The sequence below is a fragment of the Notothenia rossii genome, assembly GCF_949606895.1.
Source record: "Notothenia rossii genome assembly, chromosome: 10".
Lineage (NCBI taxonomy): Eukaryota > Metazoa > Chordata > Actinopteri > Perciformes > Nototheniidae > Notothenia > Notothenia rossii.
In genome coordinates this window covers 43,651,119-43,665,157 of record NC_136908.1, presented here as the reverse complement: position 1 = coordinate 43,665,157, position 14,039 = coordinate 43,651,119, and the positions used below count along the sequence as shown (strand labels likewise).

The window sequence follows — 14,039 nt, the reverse complement described above, 5'->3', positions numbered from 1 at the left end:
AACGGACTATTTTTCTTAGCGGATGCATGTCAATTTAAATCAATACAACTATTTTTTAAATCAATAAAAACATTTTCTAAATCCATAAAAGCATTTAAATTAATATTGGGAGTCATGTCGTTACTTTGTTGAGAATGTGGCCATGTAATAAGCGGGATAATTTGCAGCGACTTGTTCCTTATGGGGAAAAACACCCGTAATGCAGACCAAGATCCCTCCACTACGCGTTGGGATCCTGATCTGCCGACGAGGCTCCATTGAAATATAAATATTTTTAGTCTATTACTGAGTTTAGGCACGTTAATAACGTTTTAATGAAGTTGAATACAGTATATTCATATGTGTCAGTGATTTCATGTCAATTCGGCGAACATAAACATAAATGATCGTGGTGAAGATGATGATTAAATTAGGATTAAAAATCGAAAGCCGGGCTGCATTTCCTCCCGTTCGTTTTTTTCGACTAAGCAACATTATTTTTTAAAATAACAACATGGTGATGTTTTGTAAATGATTACATGTCTCTTATTTAGCACAGAGTATGATATCCGTGACATATGGATCTTAACAAAGTTCCGCTGTACATCCAGCATACTGTATCTGACTTTATTTCACATGAGCTCCAGTGTGGAACCCCACTGAACCCCCTGGTGGATCAATGATCCATTGCAGCTGGCTTCATTATAATTACATTTATCTATCACTGGGCGGTCTCAAGTCAAGCTGGAGGTTTTCCCTTGAGCGAGGGCAGATCACGTACCAATCACGGCCCTCGCGTTTCAAACTGTCTGAAATGAATCACTACATCTGTAGCTCCGATTAATGCATTTCACCGTTGAATGGGAAATACAGAGTTAATACGTGGGTGCGCGGCCCTCGTAAGAGCATTCAGGGACCTCCGCAGGAAAATGGTGGTTCATGTTTGTAAACTAGTTCTAGAGTGATGGGTGTGTGGAAAAATGCATTCAGTAAAAACGATTGCATTTATCCCAGAGTAAGAGTCATCTCTCTCCACAATTCCACTTTTCCCCATAATGTCCGTTTCAAAGAGACGACATTGTGACGGCATTGTGACGGCTGCTCACATTGTGGTCCCGCTGGGGTTACTGCATTTGCGACGCCTGCAGAGGTGGTTCTCCAGCCTGCGTTTAGATCCCAAGAGGCACAAATGGCGGCTGGTGACCATCCCCCCCTCAGTGGAGGGCAACCTCCGGTTCTAGGGATCCCCCGGTCACCTCCGGAGGGGGTCTCCACTGGGAAGGGTAACCTCCTACATCACAGTGAAACACGACACAGCAACCTCCTAGAGCTCTGGGCGGTAGTGTTACGGCCCGTCCACACAGCGGCGTGCGTTGACGCTTGCCGGTCGGCGTGTCTGAAACTCGACCAACAACCAATCACATGAATCTCCCACCCCTGACACACAAGCAGTGGTTTGATTGGCTAGAGCTTGTACAGGCATATGATTCGATTGGCTGACGCTTCTGCCGAGGCGTCAAAAGTTGAACATTGCTCAACTTTTGCACCAGCAACGCTGTGTGAACGGTCCGTTAGTCCTCTAGCATTTCATGCCACTAATTCAAGGGAGACATGTAATGGTCAGGAGCGACAACAGCACCACAGTGGCTTATATCAACAGGCAGGGCGGGTCCGCTCCGCCGCCTTGTTGGCCACAGCGGAGAGGCTGTGGTTATGGGCTTCAGAGGTAGTGTTATCTCTGAAAGCCCTCCATATATCGGGGGCCGGAGAAAAGGGAGGCCGACCTCATGTCGAGGGGCGGTCCCCTGCCAGGCGAATGGACGCTTCACCCGGAGGTGGTGAAGCAGATCTAGGCCCAGTTTGGGAGAGCGGAAGTGGATCTGTTCGCCAGCCGGCGCAACAGCCACTTTGCCCTGTGGTTCTCCATGGCCCTGAGCGACGACCCGCCCTTGGGGGTGGACGCGTTTGCACATGAGCCATGGCCAAGGAAGCTGCTGTATGCCTTTCCACCGCTGCGTCTCATTCTCCCTCTCCTGGGGAGAGTGAGGCGAGAATGTGTGGCAGTCATTCTAGTAGCACCGGATTGCGTCGGGGCTCCGTGGTACTCAGAGATGACACAGATGAAGGTGGGCCAGCCCTGGGCAATCCCCCAGTTCTGGGGGGCGATGTCTCAAGAGGCAGGTGCAATCGGGGCGTTAACACTCTGGGCCGTCCTCTCCAGGCTTGGCTCCTGAGAGGGACAGGCTGAGGCAGGGTGGATTGTCTGACAGCGTTATTCAGTCTATCCAGGCAGCTAGAGCAGGATCCACCACAGCCTGTTACAAGCCGAAGTGGCTGGGATTCCAGCGATGGTGTGAGGAGTGGAGAATAGAGCCCCTATCTTGTGAGTTGAGCTGTATTTTATCCTTCTTACAGTTATTGGTGGACAGAGGGCTTGCTCATTCTACGGTAAAGGTGTATGCAGTCCTGCCATGAGGGATTTGACGGCAGGTCAGCTTTTTCTCATCCACTGATGTTGCGGTTTTTACAGGGGGTCAGGAGGCTGTGTCCAGTAGTGCGCGCCTCCGCCCCGCAGTGGGATCTGCCGCTGGTTCTCGAGGCTCTGGTCACAGAACCATTTGAGCCTCTGGAGCTCTCCTCCCTGAAAGCACTGTTGTGGAAGACAGCATTGCTTCTTGCCTTAACGTCAGCCAAAAGAGTGTCCGAGTTAACCGTTCTGTCGGTGCACCCGAGCTGTTCACTGATTCGGGGTGACCAGAGCGGGGCGACACTCAGACCGAACCCCTCCTTAAACCCCTCCGTCTGTCCAAGAGCCTAAGGAGTGCATTCAGGTCTTTCACCCCATGGTGGGGCCAGGGAAGCTAAATTAGACCTCCTCTGCCCGGTGTGCGCGTTAGCATGTTATGTAGAGCGCACAGCTGCACTTAGACGCACTGAACAGCTGTTTGTGTGCTTCGGGGGCGGGGTGACTGGAACAGCTCTGTCCAAGAAACGCCTGGCAGGCTGGCTCTGCGGAGGCATTGAACACGCCTACGAGCAGACAGGGAGAGCCTGCCCCGAGGGGGTCCGTGCGCACTCCACACGAGCTGTGGCTGCGTTGACAGCTTTATTCAACGATGTGAGTGTGGAGGATATATGCACGGCGGTGTCTTGGTCAACGCCAGGTCCCTTCATAAAGGTTTATCTCTTGGATATGTCTGGCTCTTTCTTAGCGTATGTGCTTGCTGGGGCAACACAGGATTAGTGAGGAGGGGGGGGGGAGCTGTGGGTCAGTGGGCATCTGAGCGTGAATGCGCTTACGTTATCTCCGGGCCCCTGGAGGGTCGTGGGGTGACTTAATGGGCTTTGGGCCCTTACAGGGCTGGAGGGGGAGAGCCCTCCACACTATAGTCTGTGCACACTCTGCACGGGGTCAGTGTCTGAGTGTGGGGACATGGGGGGCACTTGCGCTCTCCCCGTGATCCTTAGGGACTCAGGAGAGAGGGTGCAAAGTGAACCCATACAGGGCTGCAGACTTTCTCTGTCTGTCTATAGGCGGACGGACGGGAGCCCTCAGCACTGTTTTTCGGGCACACTTTTTTGCGAGGTAAGCGCGGCAGAGTGTGCTTGGTCAGCCGCAGCCCAGACTTCTCCACGGTCACAACTTAGGGGGTGGTGAGTGAGGCGCAGCGGCTGCTAAAGCCGGTCAGGGACAGTGAGGTGGAACGGTGTGCTGGACGACAGTGCGTGCATACATCGGGTGAGCCTGTGAGAGATATAACGCCGGGTTACGTATTGTAACCCTTTTATATTAACACAGGCGGAGCCCTCTACTCTGGGGCACTGTCTGTCCTATACCGCTCGCTGAAGAGTGGTGTAGGATGATGGTCAGGAGGCGAGGCCTCCTTTTATACTGAAGTGAGATGCGCACGCATTCAGGTAGGCCCGCCCCGGGGCTGGCTACTAAAATCTATCTAGTCTATAGAAATCTCAGAAGTTGAATGCTTGCATGATAAGGTAGTACCCATAGAGTCCAGCAGAGGGCTCCGCCTGTGTTAATATAAGAAGAGTTACAATACGTAACCCGGCGTTATCACCCAAGAAGTCAGAAGAAAGCTTTGATAATAGAAACTCTATTTTAGTTCCTGACTCCTGCCTCCTCCTTGCTGCTCTCTTACTCACATGTATTGTTTTTAATGAGGTCACCTGTGTGTGTGTGTGTGTGTGTGTGTGTGTGTGTGTGTGTGTGTGTGTGTGTGTGTGTGTGTGTGTGTGTGTGTGTGTGTGTGTGTGTGTGTGTGTGTGTGTGTGTGTGTGTGTGTGTGTGTGTGTGTGTGTGTGTGTGTGTGTGTGTGTGTGTGTGTGTGTGTGTGTGTGTGTGTGTGTGTGTGTGTGTGTGTGTGTGTGTGTGCGTGTCCATGGTTAATGGGTCTTGTGTACCTGATGATTGTCTCAAGCTTCTTTAATGGGAGGCTTTGTGTTGTTCTCCATTCAGTGGATTCTTGAAGACGAATTATTAAGATACAAAATGACTTATATTTGTAAGACATGCTTGCAATGTGGCTCACATTTGGTCTCGACTGAAATATCCCATGATTGAATATAGGACGTTTTGTACAGACATGCACGGGCTAGAGCAGGGGTTTTCAAAGTGTGGGAAGGTGAGCCTCCCCTCAGAGAACATAAGAACAGCCGCGCCCCCCCTCCCAATTATTATTGCTATTATTATTATTATTATTGTTGTTGCTATAATGCAGGGGTATTCAATTGCATTTCAAAGAGGTCCGGTAAGAGAAAATGTCATTAAATGCTCTGTTTTCGCTGTCTACCTTCCGCCATTTGAAATTACTCCGACTATTTCTCCTCTTGTCTCGTATGTGTGTGTGTGTGTTTGAATCTATCGTGCTGACTCACTGACTGCACCGATTTGATTTGCTGAGTAGCGTCACCTCCTTAAAACATTAAAGGCCCTGTGAAGTGTGCACATGTGCATGATCTGTTATGCTAATACGTATAGTAATGACCAAAATTGTCCATTGGAACCCATATCAAAAAATGTTGGAATAGCAACAAATTTGACGAGTTTTGAATTTTCCGGGGAAATCTGCAGTCGACCTTCGCCTTCGTGGGCGTGGCTTGCGATCTACTGCGTGACGTCACGAGATGGACGCCGCCGCACTGTTTACATTCACCACCGTTCGTTTTTTCTCTTTTTCAAAGTCGAATTTCTCAACGTTTTTGAGCTAGTATTTTCCTGGAAAGTGTGTCGGAGTTGACTGGAAGTGATTGCCAATCGAGAAAACCTGACAATGGAGGCGACAGTGAAGAAAGAGGGATGAAAAACACAGGGGAAACGATGCATTGCCGCTGGCTGTAGTAATGTCAAGTCTGCCGAAGTGGCGATGTTTCTGTTCCCAAAAGATGAAGGTGAGCCTGGCTGGTGTCATTGTTTCGTAGATTATTTGATTGATCATGATAAATAAAGGCCAGTGGTCGATTCGAGAGAGAGAGAAAGAGAGACTGACAGAGTTACAGGGTTGTTGTTAGCATCTGGTGCTAGCTCGGAGCTAACGGAGATTAGCTGTTTCAACAATAAGGAGAGGGAGAGTGCTCTCCTGTGGGACTGAGAGAGATAACGTCAGCTCAGGGAGGTAAACTGTAGCCTAAGTTATCTCAGTGGGTTTGGTCATCTATGTAAACAAATATTTCCATCTATGTAATATTAGTTGTATAAAATAGGTTAAGAAATCCTTCCAATGTTTTTTGATTATTGAAATATATGTTTCATATGAGTGTTGAGAGCTGTATCCATAAATCTCTTAATGTTGCCCTCAAAGTGCACCAGATTGATCACTTTCCTCATCTATCCAGTCCAAAAAGCTGTCCAAATCAATCATTTCTCTCACACTAGTATCACTTTCCAGAGTCTCCGCCATGTTTACAATCGCAACTGGGTACATCTTGTGACGTCACAGCCACTATCGTCTGCAACTTCCGTTAGGCTCAGACGGCAAAATTAATAATTCATTAATTCATTAATTATGAATTATTAAAAATTATTTTAGCCATGAACAGGCACAATGATATGTAAGGAATGAAACTGCCATTTCATTTTGGTGCAAAAACATGCACTTCACTGGGCCTTTAAACAATAGCTTTTTAAAAACTTTTTATCTTTATGTTTTAAACATATTATATAAAACTCTCCCACTACTTGGACTATTCCTTGCACCCCTCTAGAATAAGCTTGAATGGTCTCAAGCATATTGCATCAGTAACGTGCACTTGTTGTTATAACAAGATCGCAAGGACACTGGTAGCGATCGGACAATTGACTGTAGTTCACTTTGTGTGTTGTGGAACATGCGTGTGCGTGCATGAAAATATACCACACACCCAATTACAATTGCATGTTCAATTCACTACCCTGGAAGTTAATATAGTTGTTAAAGTTGGAACAGCCTGTGGACAGCCGTTCTTCCTTGCATGTGAGTCGCCGACACCTTCTTACAGAGGACAACGGAGCCAACGCGCCCCCCCCCTGAAATTCAAGGTGTTTAAAAAAATATATATAATTTTTTTCTTTTTATCATTTCTTTTAAATATATAAATATACATATAGCACCAAATTGCAACTAATCTATATCTACTGTCACCTTTCACATTGAACATGTGCTCTTTTATTAAATAAACTAAATGCTTTCATTTTAAATTGTGAGTTTAGTATTTTTGACCCTAAGAAACACTGATGCATTAATCAATAATCCACAGCTCCTCTCTCTGCTTCAGAGGATTTAAAAGTACAGGACTGTCTCAGAAAATTAGAATATTGTGATAAAGTTCTTTATTTTCTGTAATGCAATTAAAAAAACAAAAATGTCATACATTCTGGATTCATTACAAATCAACTGAGATATTGCAAGCCTTTTATTATTTTAATATTGCTGATTATGGCATACAGCTTAAGAAAACTCAAATATCCTATCTCTAAATATTAGAATATCATGAAAAAGTATACTAGTAGGGTGTTCAACGAATCACTTGAATCGTCTAATTAACTCGAAACACCTGCAAGGGTTTCCTGAGCCTTGAAAAACACTCAGCTTGGTTCAGTAAACTAAATCACAAGTATGGGGAAGACTGCTGATCTGACTGCTGTCCAGAGGACCGTCATTGACACCCTCCATCAGGAGGGTAAGACACAAAAAGAAATTTCTCAAAGAGCAAGCTGTTCACAGAGTGCAGTTTCAAAGCACATCCACAAAAAGTCTGTTGGAAGGGGGAAATGTGGCAGGAAACGCTGCACAACCAAGAGAGATGACCGCAGCCTTAACAGCATTGTGAAGAAGAGTCGCTTCCAGAATTTGGGGGAGCTTCAAAGACAGTGGACTGAAGCTGGAGTCCAGGTATCAAAAGTCACTGTTCACAGACGTGTCCGGGAAATGGGCTACAATAGCCGTATTCCCATGGTCAAGCCACTTCTGAACTCAAGACAACGGAAGAGGCGTCTGACTTGGGCTAAGGAAAAGAAGCACTGGACAGTTGCACAGTGGTCCAAAGTCCTCTTTTCAGACGAAAGCAAGTTTTGTATTTCATTTGGAAGTCAAGGCGCCAGAGTCTGGAGAAAGGCTGGAGAGGAGCAAAATCCAAGTTGCTTGAAATCCAGTGTGAAGTTCCCACAGTCAGCGATGGTTTGGGGAGCCATGTCAGCTGCTGGTGTTGGTCCACTGTGTTTCATCAAGCCCAGAGTAAATGCAGCTGTGTACCAAGAGATTTTAGAGCACTACATGCTTCCGTCTGCTGAAAAGCTCTATGGAGATGAGGAATTCATTTTCCAGCATGATCTGGCACCTGCCCACAGTGCCAAAACCACCAGTAACTGGTGTACTGACCATGGCATTACTGTCCTCGATTGGCCTGCAAATTCCCCTGACCTGAACCCCATAGAGAATATGTGGGGTATTGTGAAGAAGAAGCTGAAAGACACCAGACCCAACAATGCTAATGAGCTAAAGGCCGCTATTGAAGCATCCTGGGCATCCATAACACCTCAGCAATGCCACAGGCTGATTGCCTCCATGCCACGCCGCATTGATGCAGTAATCCGTGCAAAAGGATTCCCAACCAAGTACTGAGTGCATTAATGGACATTTTCAAATGTTTGATTGTGTTTTGCTGTTATAAATCTTTTTTTTTTACTTGGTCTGAGGAACTATTCTAATTTTTTGAGATAGGATTTTTGAGTTTTCTTAAGCTGTATGCCATAATCAGCAATATTAAAATAATAAAAGGCTTGCAATATTTCAGTTGATTTGTAATGAATCCAGAATGTATGAAATTTTTTTTTTTTTAGTTGCATTACAGAAAATAAAGAACTTTATCACAATATTCTAATTTTCTGAGACAGTCCTGTATATACCCCAATGACACCAGGATAAGACAAGTCGGCCAAATGTTGTCCCTGGAGTTCAAAGCAATTCAGGATAGGATCACCCTGATCCAGATTACGATTTTTCAAGATGACTAGATCCTGAATATCAGTGCTTTAATCCTACCGATCGCCATCTGGTGGATATGAAAAATAATACAAGGAAGACAAGAGACCACATTGCAGAGACATCTATAATGTCTAATTATATTTTTTTATTTGAAAGGTGATGACAGATGATGGACTTTTTTTTTGTTGAAGATATTTTTACTTTAATCTAAATTACATTTTTGATTGACAATCTTTGCTGTGATACTTTTATGAGCATCAACATTTATGTCATCAACATTTGATTGAAAAACAAATAGGCCACAACAAACGTGACCAAAAATGGGAAAAATAAAATGTATTTCCCATGAAGGCTAAAAAGCTTGTATTATTTCAGTTAACAAACGTTGCCATCTTATTTAAATTGAAACATATTTTAAAATAAATTGTACAGTACATTTTGCTCTGGTAATCCACTGGAAATCCACCCCTTTGGTGGGATCAGGATAATCCAGTTTTTTGGGATCAATTCTATGTTGTCGGTTTGAACTACCCGTTTTGAAGATTTGATCCAGATTAAAGCTTGGATTGGATTTCCTGATCTGATCGGATATGAAAGTCATCCTAAAACTGTTTTTTGGTTTTGAACTCCCCAAAATCCATATCTGATTTGATCAGATAGGGATTAAAAGTTTTGAACTTCTGGGCCCTGGTCATGGTGCCGATTGCAACCATTTGAGTTCCCCTCCGCTCCACTCACCTTTCCCAAGCGTGTTGATAAGATAAGATAAGATGGTACTTTATTGATCCCAATTTGGGAAATTGTTTTTGTTGCAGCAGGATAAAAGACAAGGCATTTTACAATAAAACAAAACTATAAATAAACAAGAATAGAAAGAAAATAGAAAACATACATGTTGAAATAGAAAATATACATGTAGAGATTATATATGCAAATATATATTCAAAAATATATTACATATGGAATATGGAATATTAAATTAAACATTGAACAGATTATATATGTGTAAAATGTACAACGTGGTTTTATTTCAAGAGAAAATATGGAGCCGAGAGTTCTCTTCCAGCCAGAGGTGATTTGTTGTACAGAGTTATTGCAATGGGCAGGAATCTTTTCCTGTATCGGTCCTTGTGACAGCGGAGCAGCAGCAGTCTGTTGGAGAAGGAGCTCCGCTGACTGTCCAGCTGTAGGTGGAAAGGATGGGTGTTGTCCCATGATGGACAACAGCCTGTTCAGTGTCCTCCTCTCCACCACAGCTTCAAAGGGGTCCATCTTGATGCTGATGACAGACCCAGCTTTCCTGATCAGTTTATTGATCGTGTTGGTGTCACCGGCTCTTATGCTGCCCCCCCCAGCAGACCGCAGCAAAGAAGAGTGCACTGGCCACAACAGACTGTAGAAGGTCTCCAGCATCTTGCTGCACACGTGGAAGGATTTCAACTTCCTCAGAAAATAGTCTGCTCATCCCGTTCTTGTACTCAGCATCAGTGGTGATCCTCCAGTTCAGCACATTAGATGCTTAGTTAGAGAACCTACAGTGGTCTTAAGGTACCGTGGAAGACCTTCTCTGAGCTGGGTTTGGGTTTCTGTGCTGCATTAGGCTTAGGCCTGCTATAGAAAAATGATGGTGGACTTTGTGAAGAGAACATGCTGCCTTTATAGATATGATGGCTCTCAGATAATAAAGACACAACCATTCTTGGGGATCTCTTATAATTTCATCCAGCGCGACCATCATGTCAAAATCTCAACTTCAGTACTTTGGTTTATCACAAATTCTGCATGACATCATCCTCAGCGTAACTGAATGTTAATTAGCAAATGTTAGCAGGCTAACACGCTTGTATAAGAAATTGAAAATGGTAAATATTATACCTGCTAAACATTAGCATGTGATAGGGATGTTAAGATTCACCAATTTGCATCGGTGCACCGGCATAAACACTCAAGATGCGAGTGCACCGGTTGAAAGAGTGCACATCGGCTACAGTTTGGGTTGAACTCGCGATGCATCGATTGTAGCGTCTTTGCATAGGTAAAAAAATGATTCATTCATATAATATCCCCTCATCCTGTCAGCACTCAGCAGAGACGATCTTTGATCTTTGCTTCGCACTACGGAGGCCGAGAGTCTCAGTTATCAACACACATGGAAGTCGAGGAGAAAGAGAAACACAGCGCACCGAAAAATACCTACAAATCAAACGTTTGGTAACACTTCGGATTTTTCAAGAAAGACGGTCAACTTGAAAGATCATTCGCAAATTGTTAACGATGCCGTGCCGCTTTAAAGTACACAAGTAGTACGAGGAACTTAGCGACGCACATAAAGAGGCGACATGGGGTCTGCGGCTGAAAAGAGAAACCTGAAAGTCAGACATATGAGTTAAATCACTCAGTGAGGTGTTCTGTCAGAGAGAGTGGTGTTTAGTATACAGCAGCCTGTGACTGCCAATAATAGTTTAAATGTCTTCCTTACTGTAAGCAGTTATGAAATACCTGTTTGTGAAAGGTTATTTGTATTCTTTATTGTTCATATAGAAACCACTGCGTTCTGCTCACTGGTGAGTTAGCCTATGAATGAGTGTTAAGCACATCAGGCAGCAGCTGTATGGGCATTGCACTATGGTAGCTGTTATTTGCACATTGTTAATCCTGGGCAATGCATCCTTAAATTATTTAACTGTGAGGTGTTATACAATTGTACTGTACTCTGGAGAGTTTTTTAAGGCAAAAAAGGTAAAAAAGAAACAGCACGATGGGATGTGCAGTACTAGTAGAGAGAACCAAATATGTAAAGCACTTTTTTGTTAATGTAAGATTTGCTGCATATAATGGAATAAAACAAAAATCCTCTGTCGTACCATATTGAAGTATCATTATTTTACATTGTGTTGAATCGCATCGTATCGCCCCGAATCGCAAAATGTTGAATCAAATCGTCTCAAACTGTATCGCAACAGGGGTGAATCGTATCGTATCATATCGCCTGGTGTTTCAAATGTATCGTTAATGTATCGTATCGTGGCAACGTATCGAGATGCGCATCACATCGCCTCAGTGATGGAGATGCACATCCCTAGTAGACACACCGTTAATCCAAGATGTTGTAGGCTATACTGTAATAACGTCCTGTGTCGCAGACCCCACGTCGCAGACCCCATGTCGCAGACCCCATGCCGCCTCTTTATGTGCGTCGCTAAGTTCCTCGTACTACTTGTGTACTTTAAAGCGGCACGGCATTTTTCAAGTTGACCGTCTTTCTTGAAAAATCCGAAGTGTTGCCAAACGTTTGACTTGTAGGTATTTTTCGGTGCGCTGTGTTTCTCTTTCTCCTCGACTTCCATGTGTGTTGATAACTGAGACTCTCAGCCTCCGTAGTGCGAAGGAAAGATCAAAGATCGTCTCTGCTGAGTGCTGACAGGATGAGGGGATATTATATGAATGAATCGTTTTTTTTACCAATGCAAAGACGCTACAATCGATGCGTCGCGAGTTCAACCCAAACTGTAGCCGATGTGCACTCTTTCCACCGGTGCACTCGCATCTTGAACGTTTATGCCGGTGCACCGATACAAATCGGTGAATCTTAACATCCCTAGTTTCTACACAGGAGGCCTTTAGTCGGCATTTTCCTGTTATCTATCTCAGACTCTTCTGATTTATCAGATACGCTTCTATTCAACTCAAATACGTACTACAGATGCTTACTATCTGATGCTCCACAAATTGTAGCCTCAAGTCTATTGTCTTAACATTTCGTATTCATAACAATGATCACGCATGGGGCTGTTATTGTGCTAAATGTCTGTGAACTACGCTGAATGCATCCTATACACTGACAAAGAAGTGAAGCAGCTGCTCTGCTAATGTGAGGCTCTTTCTACAACACGTAAGCAATGTAAGATAGAAGAAACAGAGTCAAGGCTTAATTTAAGTATTCAATTATTTCAGGAAATGCCGCGCCAATGAGGAGTTAGAGCGTACTGGGAAGTAGCTATAATATTTGTATGTGGAGGGAATTATTCAAATGTTTTCGCACAACTGGACTATCAAGTTCTGCTGTTAACAGATGTGGCATCTAATTTGACGACATTACGTGTAATCTGGCTCATGCTTTATTCAAAACAGTAGACAGTACACGGCTACAGGAGCCACTTGAGGTTAAGTAAGTTGCATAGGGACACTTCCACATGATTACTGCCAGCACTGCCTCTGATTGGTAGACAGCCATTCCCCCCCGGGCCTCACCTTGGTGTCACCAAAGATTCATTTGACTGGGGACTCAAGGTTTCTTTTCGTCTTTTTTTATTGGTCGATTTTTTTATTCAATCCAACCAAAAATATAAAAAACAACATAAAAAATGACATCTTGAAAAATCCCACACTCAACCGTCTAAATATGGTGAATTATATAATTAGTTTTATTGAAAGACAGAGAAAGAAAAAAGAAGATAAATACATAAACAGTGTAAAGTCAAGTATGAACATTGAGAAGTCTGAAACAGTGTTGGAAAAAGATCATTTACATAAGGGAAATTACTAATACTACACTGTACAAATACTCTGTTACATGTACAGTCCTGTATTAAAATTGTACTTAAGTAAAAGTAAGTATAATAAGCAAAATGTACCTAAAGTATTCAACTTAAAAGTACTGGCGCAAACAAATCTAAAATACTTAAAAACAAAACTCAAATTACTGAATAAGAAATTCGGTGCCACTTTACAATAAGACTACCCTTATAAAGGGTTTACGAACAGTTTGAAATTAATTTATTAATTAGGTTGTGAACACTTCATAAATCATTAATAAGCTTTTATAAGACATGAGATAAACAGGGCGACTCTGACCGGTTGCTTGCCAAATAGTGAGCCCACATGCATCTGTACTGCTAAGTCTTATATTGGCTACCTAGCTTACTTCGTGTTCTTAATCAGCCAGCATCCTTGGTATCTGTTGTTCACTGAGTTGATTCTCGCTAAGTAGCCAATATAAGGCTTAGTCATCATGCCAAATAGTGAGCCTGTGTTAATGTATGAAAACTGTTAGAACTGGTTTATAAATTGTTCTTAATGATTAATAAAGTGTTTACAATCTAATTCATAACCTAATTATAAACCCTTTATGAATCCTTTATAAGGTTAGTTTTATTGTAAAGTGGTACCAGAAATTCAATAAAAAAAAGAGAAATAGAATCTCATTTAAATGTTTATTAACCTGTTAAGCCCGAGAGGCCCCGGTACCGGGGCACTGCCGCAACATCTTTTGTCTGAGGGCATGTTCATTTAATACACTATGAATGTTTTATATCCATGTAACGGGAAGAAACTCATCTAACTGATCATTTTAATTTTTTTTCTCAAAAACCCCCCCACAATGCTAACGCTGAGCCTCTGAATTAGCAACGAGCGAAAAATGCTAACAGATTACTGCACCGAAATTCACTCACAAAACCTTATTATTTATCTTTGCTGCACATCTCAACCCATCGTTTCACATCGTGAGGAGACACAGAATTGAAGGGTACCCTTCATTATCACTCAATGATACGAACTTGCGGAGATAATAACAAGAGCATA

At 43.3% G+C, this 14,039-nt stretch overlaps 2 protein-coding genes across 2 annotated transcripts in view; both read left to right on the top strand.

The window, feature by feature from the left end:
• Positions 1 to 14,039, top strand: part of LOC307023218 (monocarboxylate transporter 2) — a 58,358-nt gene that overhangs the window by 23,856 nt on the left and 20,463 nt on the right. The window lies entirely within an intron of this gene.
• LOC307023219 (uncharacterized protein) overlaps positions 648 to 14,039 on the top strand; it is a 241,693-nt gene continuing 228,301 nt past the window's right edge. The window contains exon 1 of the mRNA XM_079656333.1: positions 648 to 5,385. Within this exon, the coding sequence (XP_079512459.1) occupies positions 5,338 to 5,385 (48 nt within the window). The 5' untranslated portion in view covers positions 648 to 5,337. The remainder of the gene's footprint in view (positions 5,386 to 14,039) is intronic.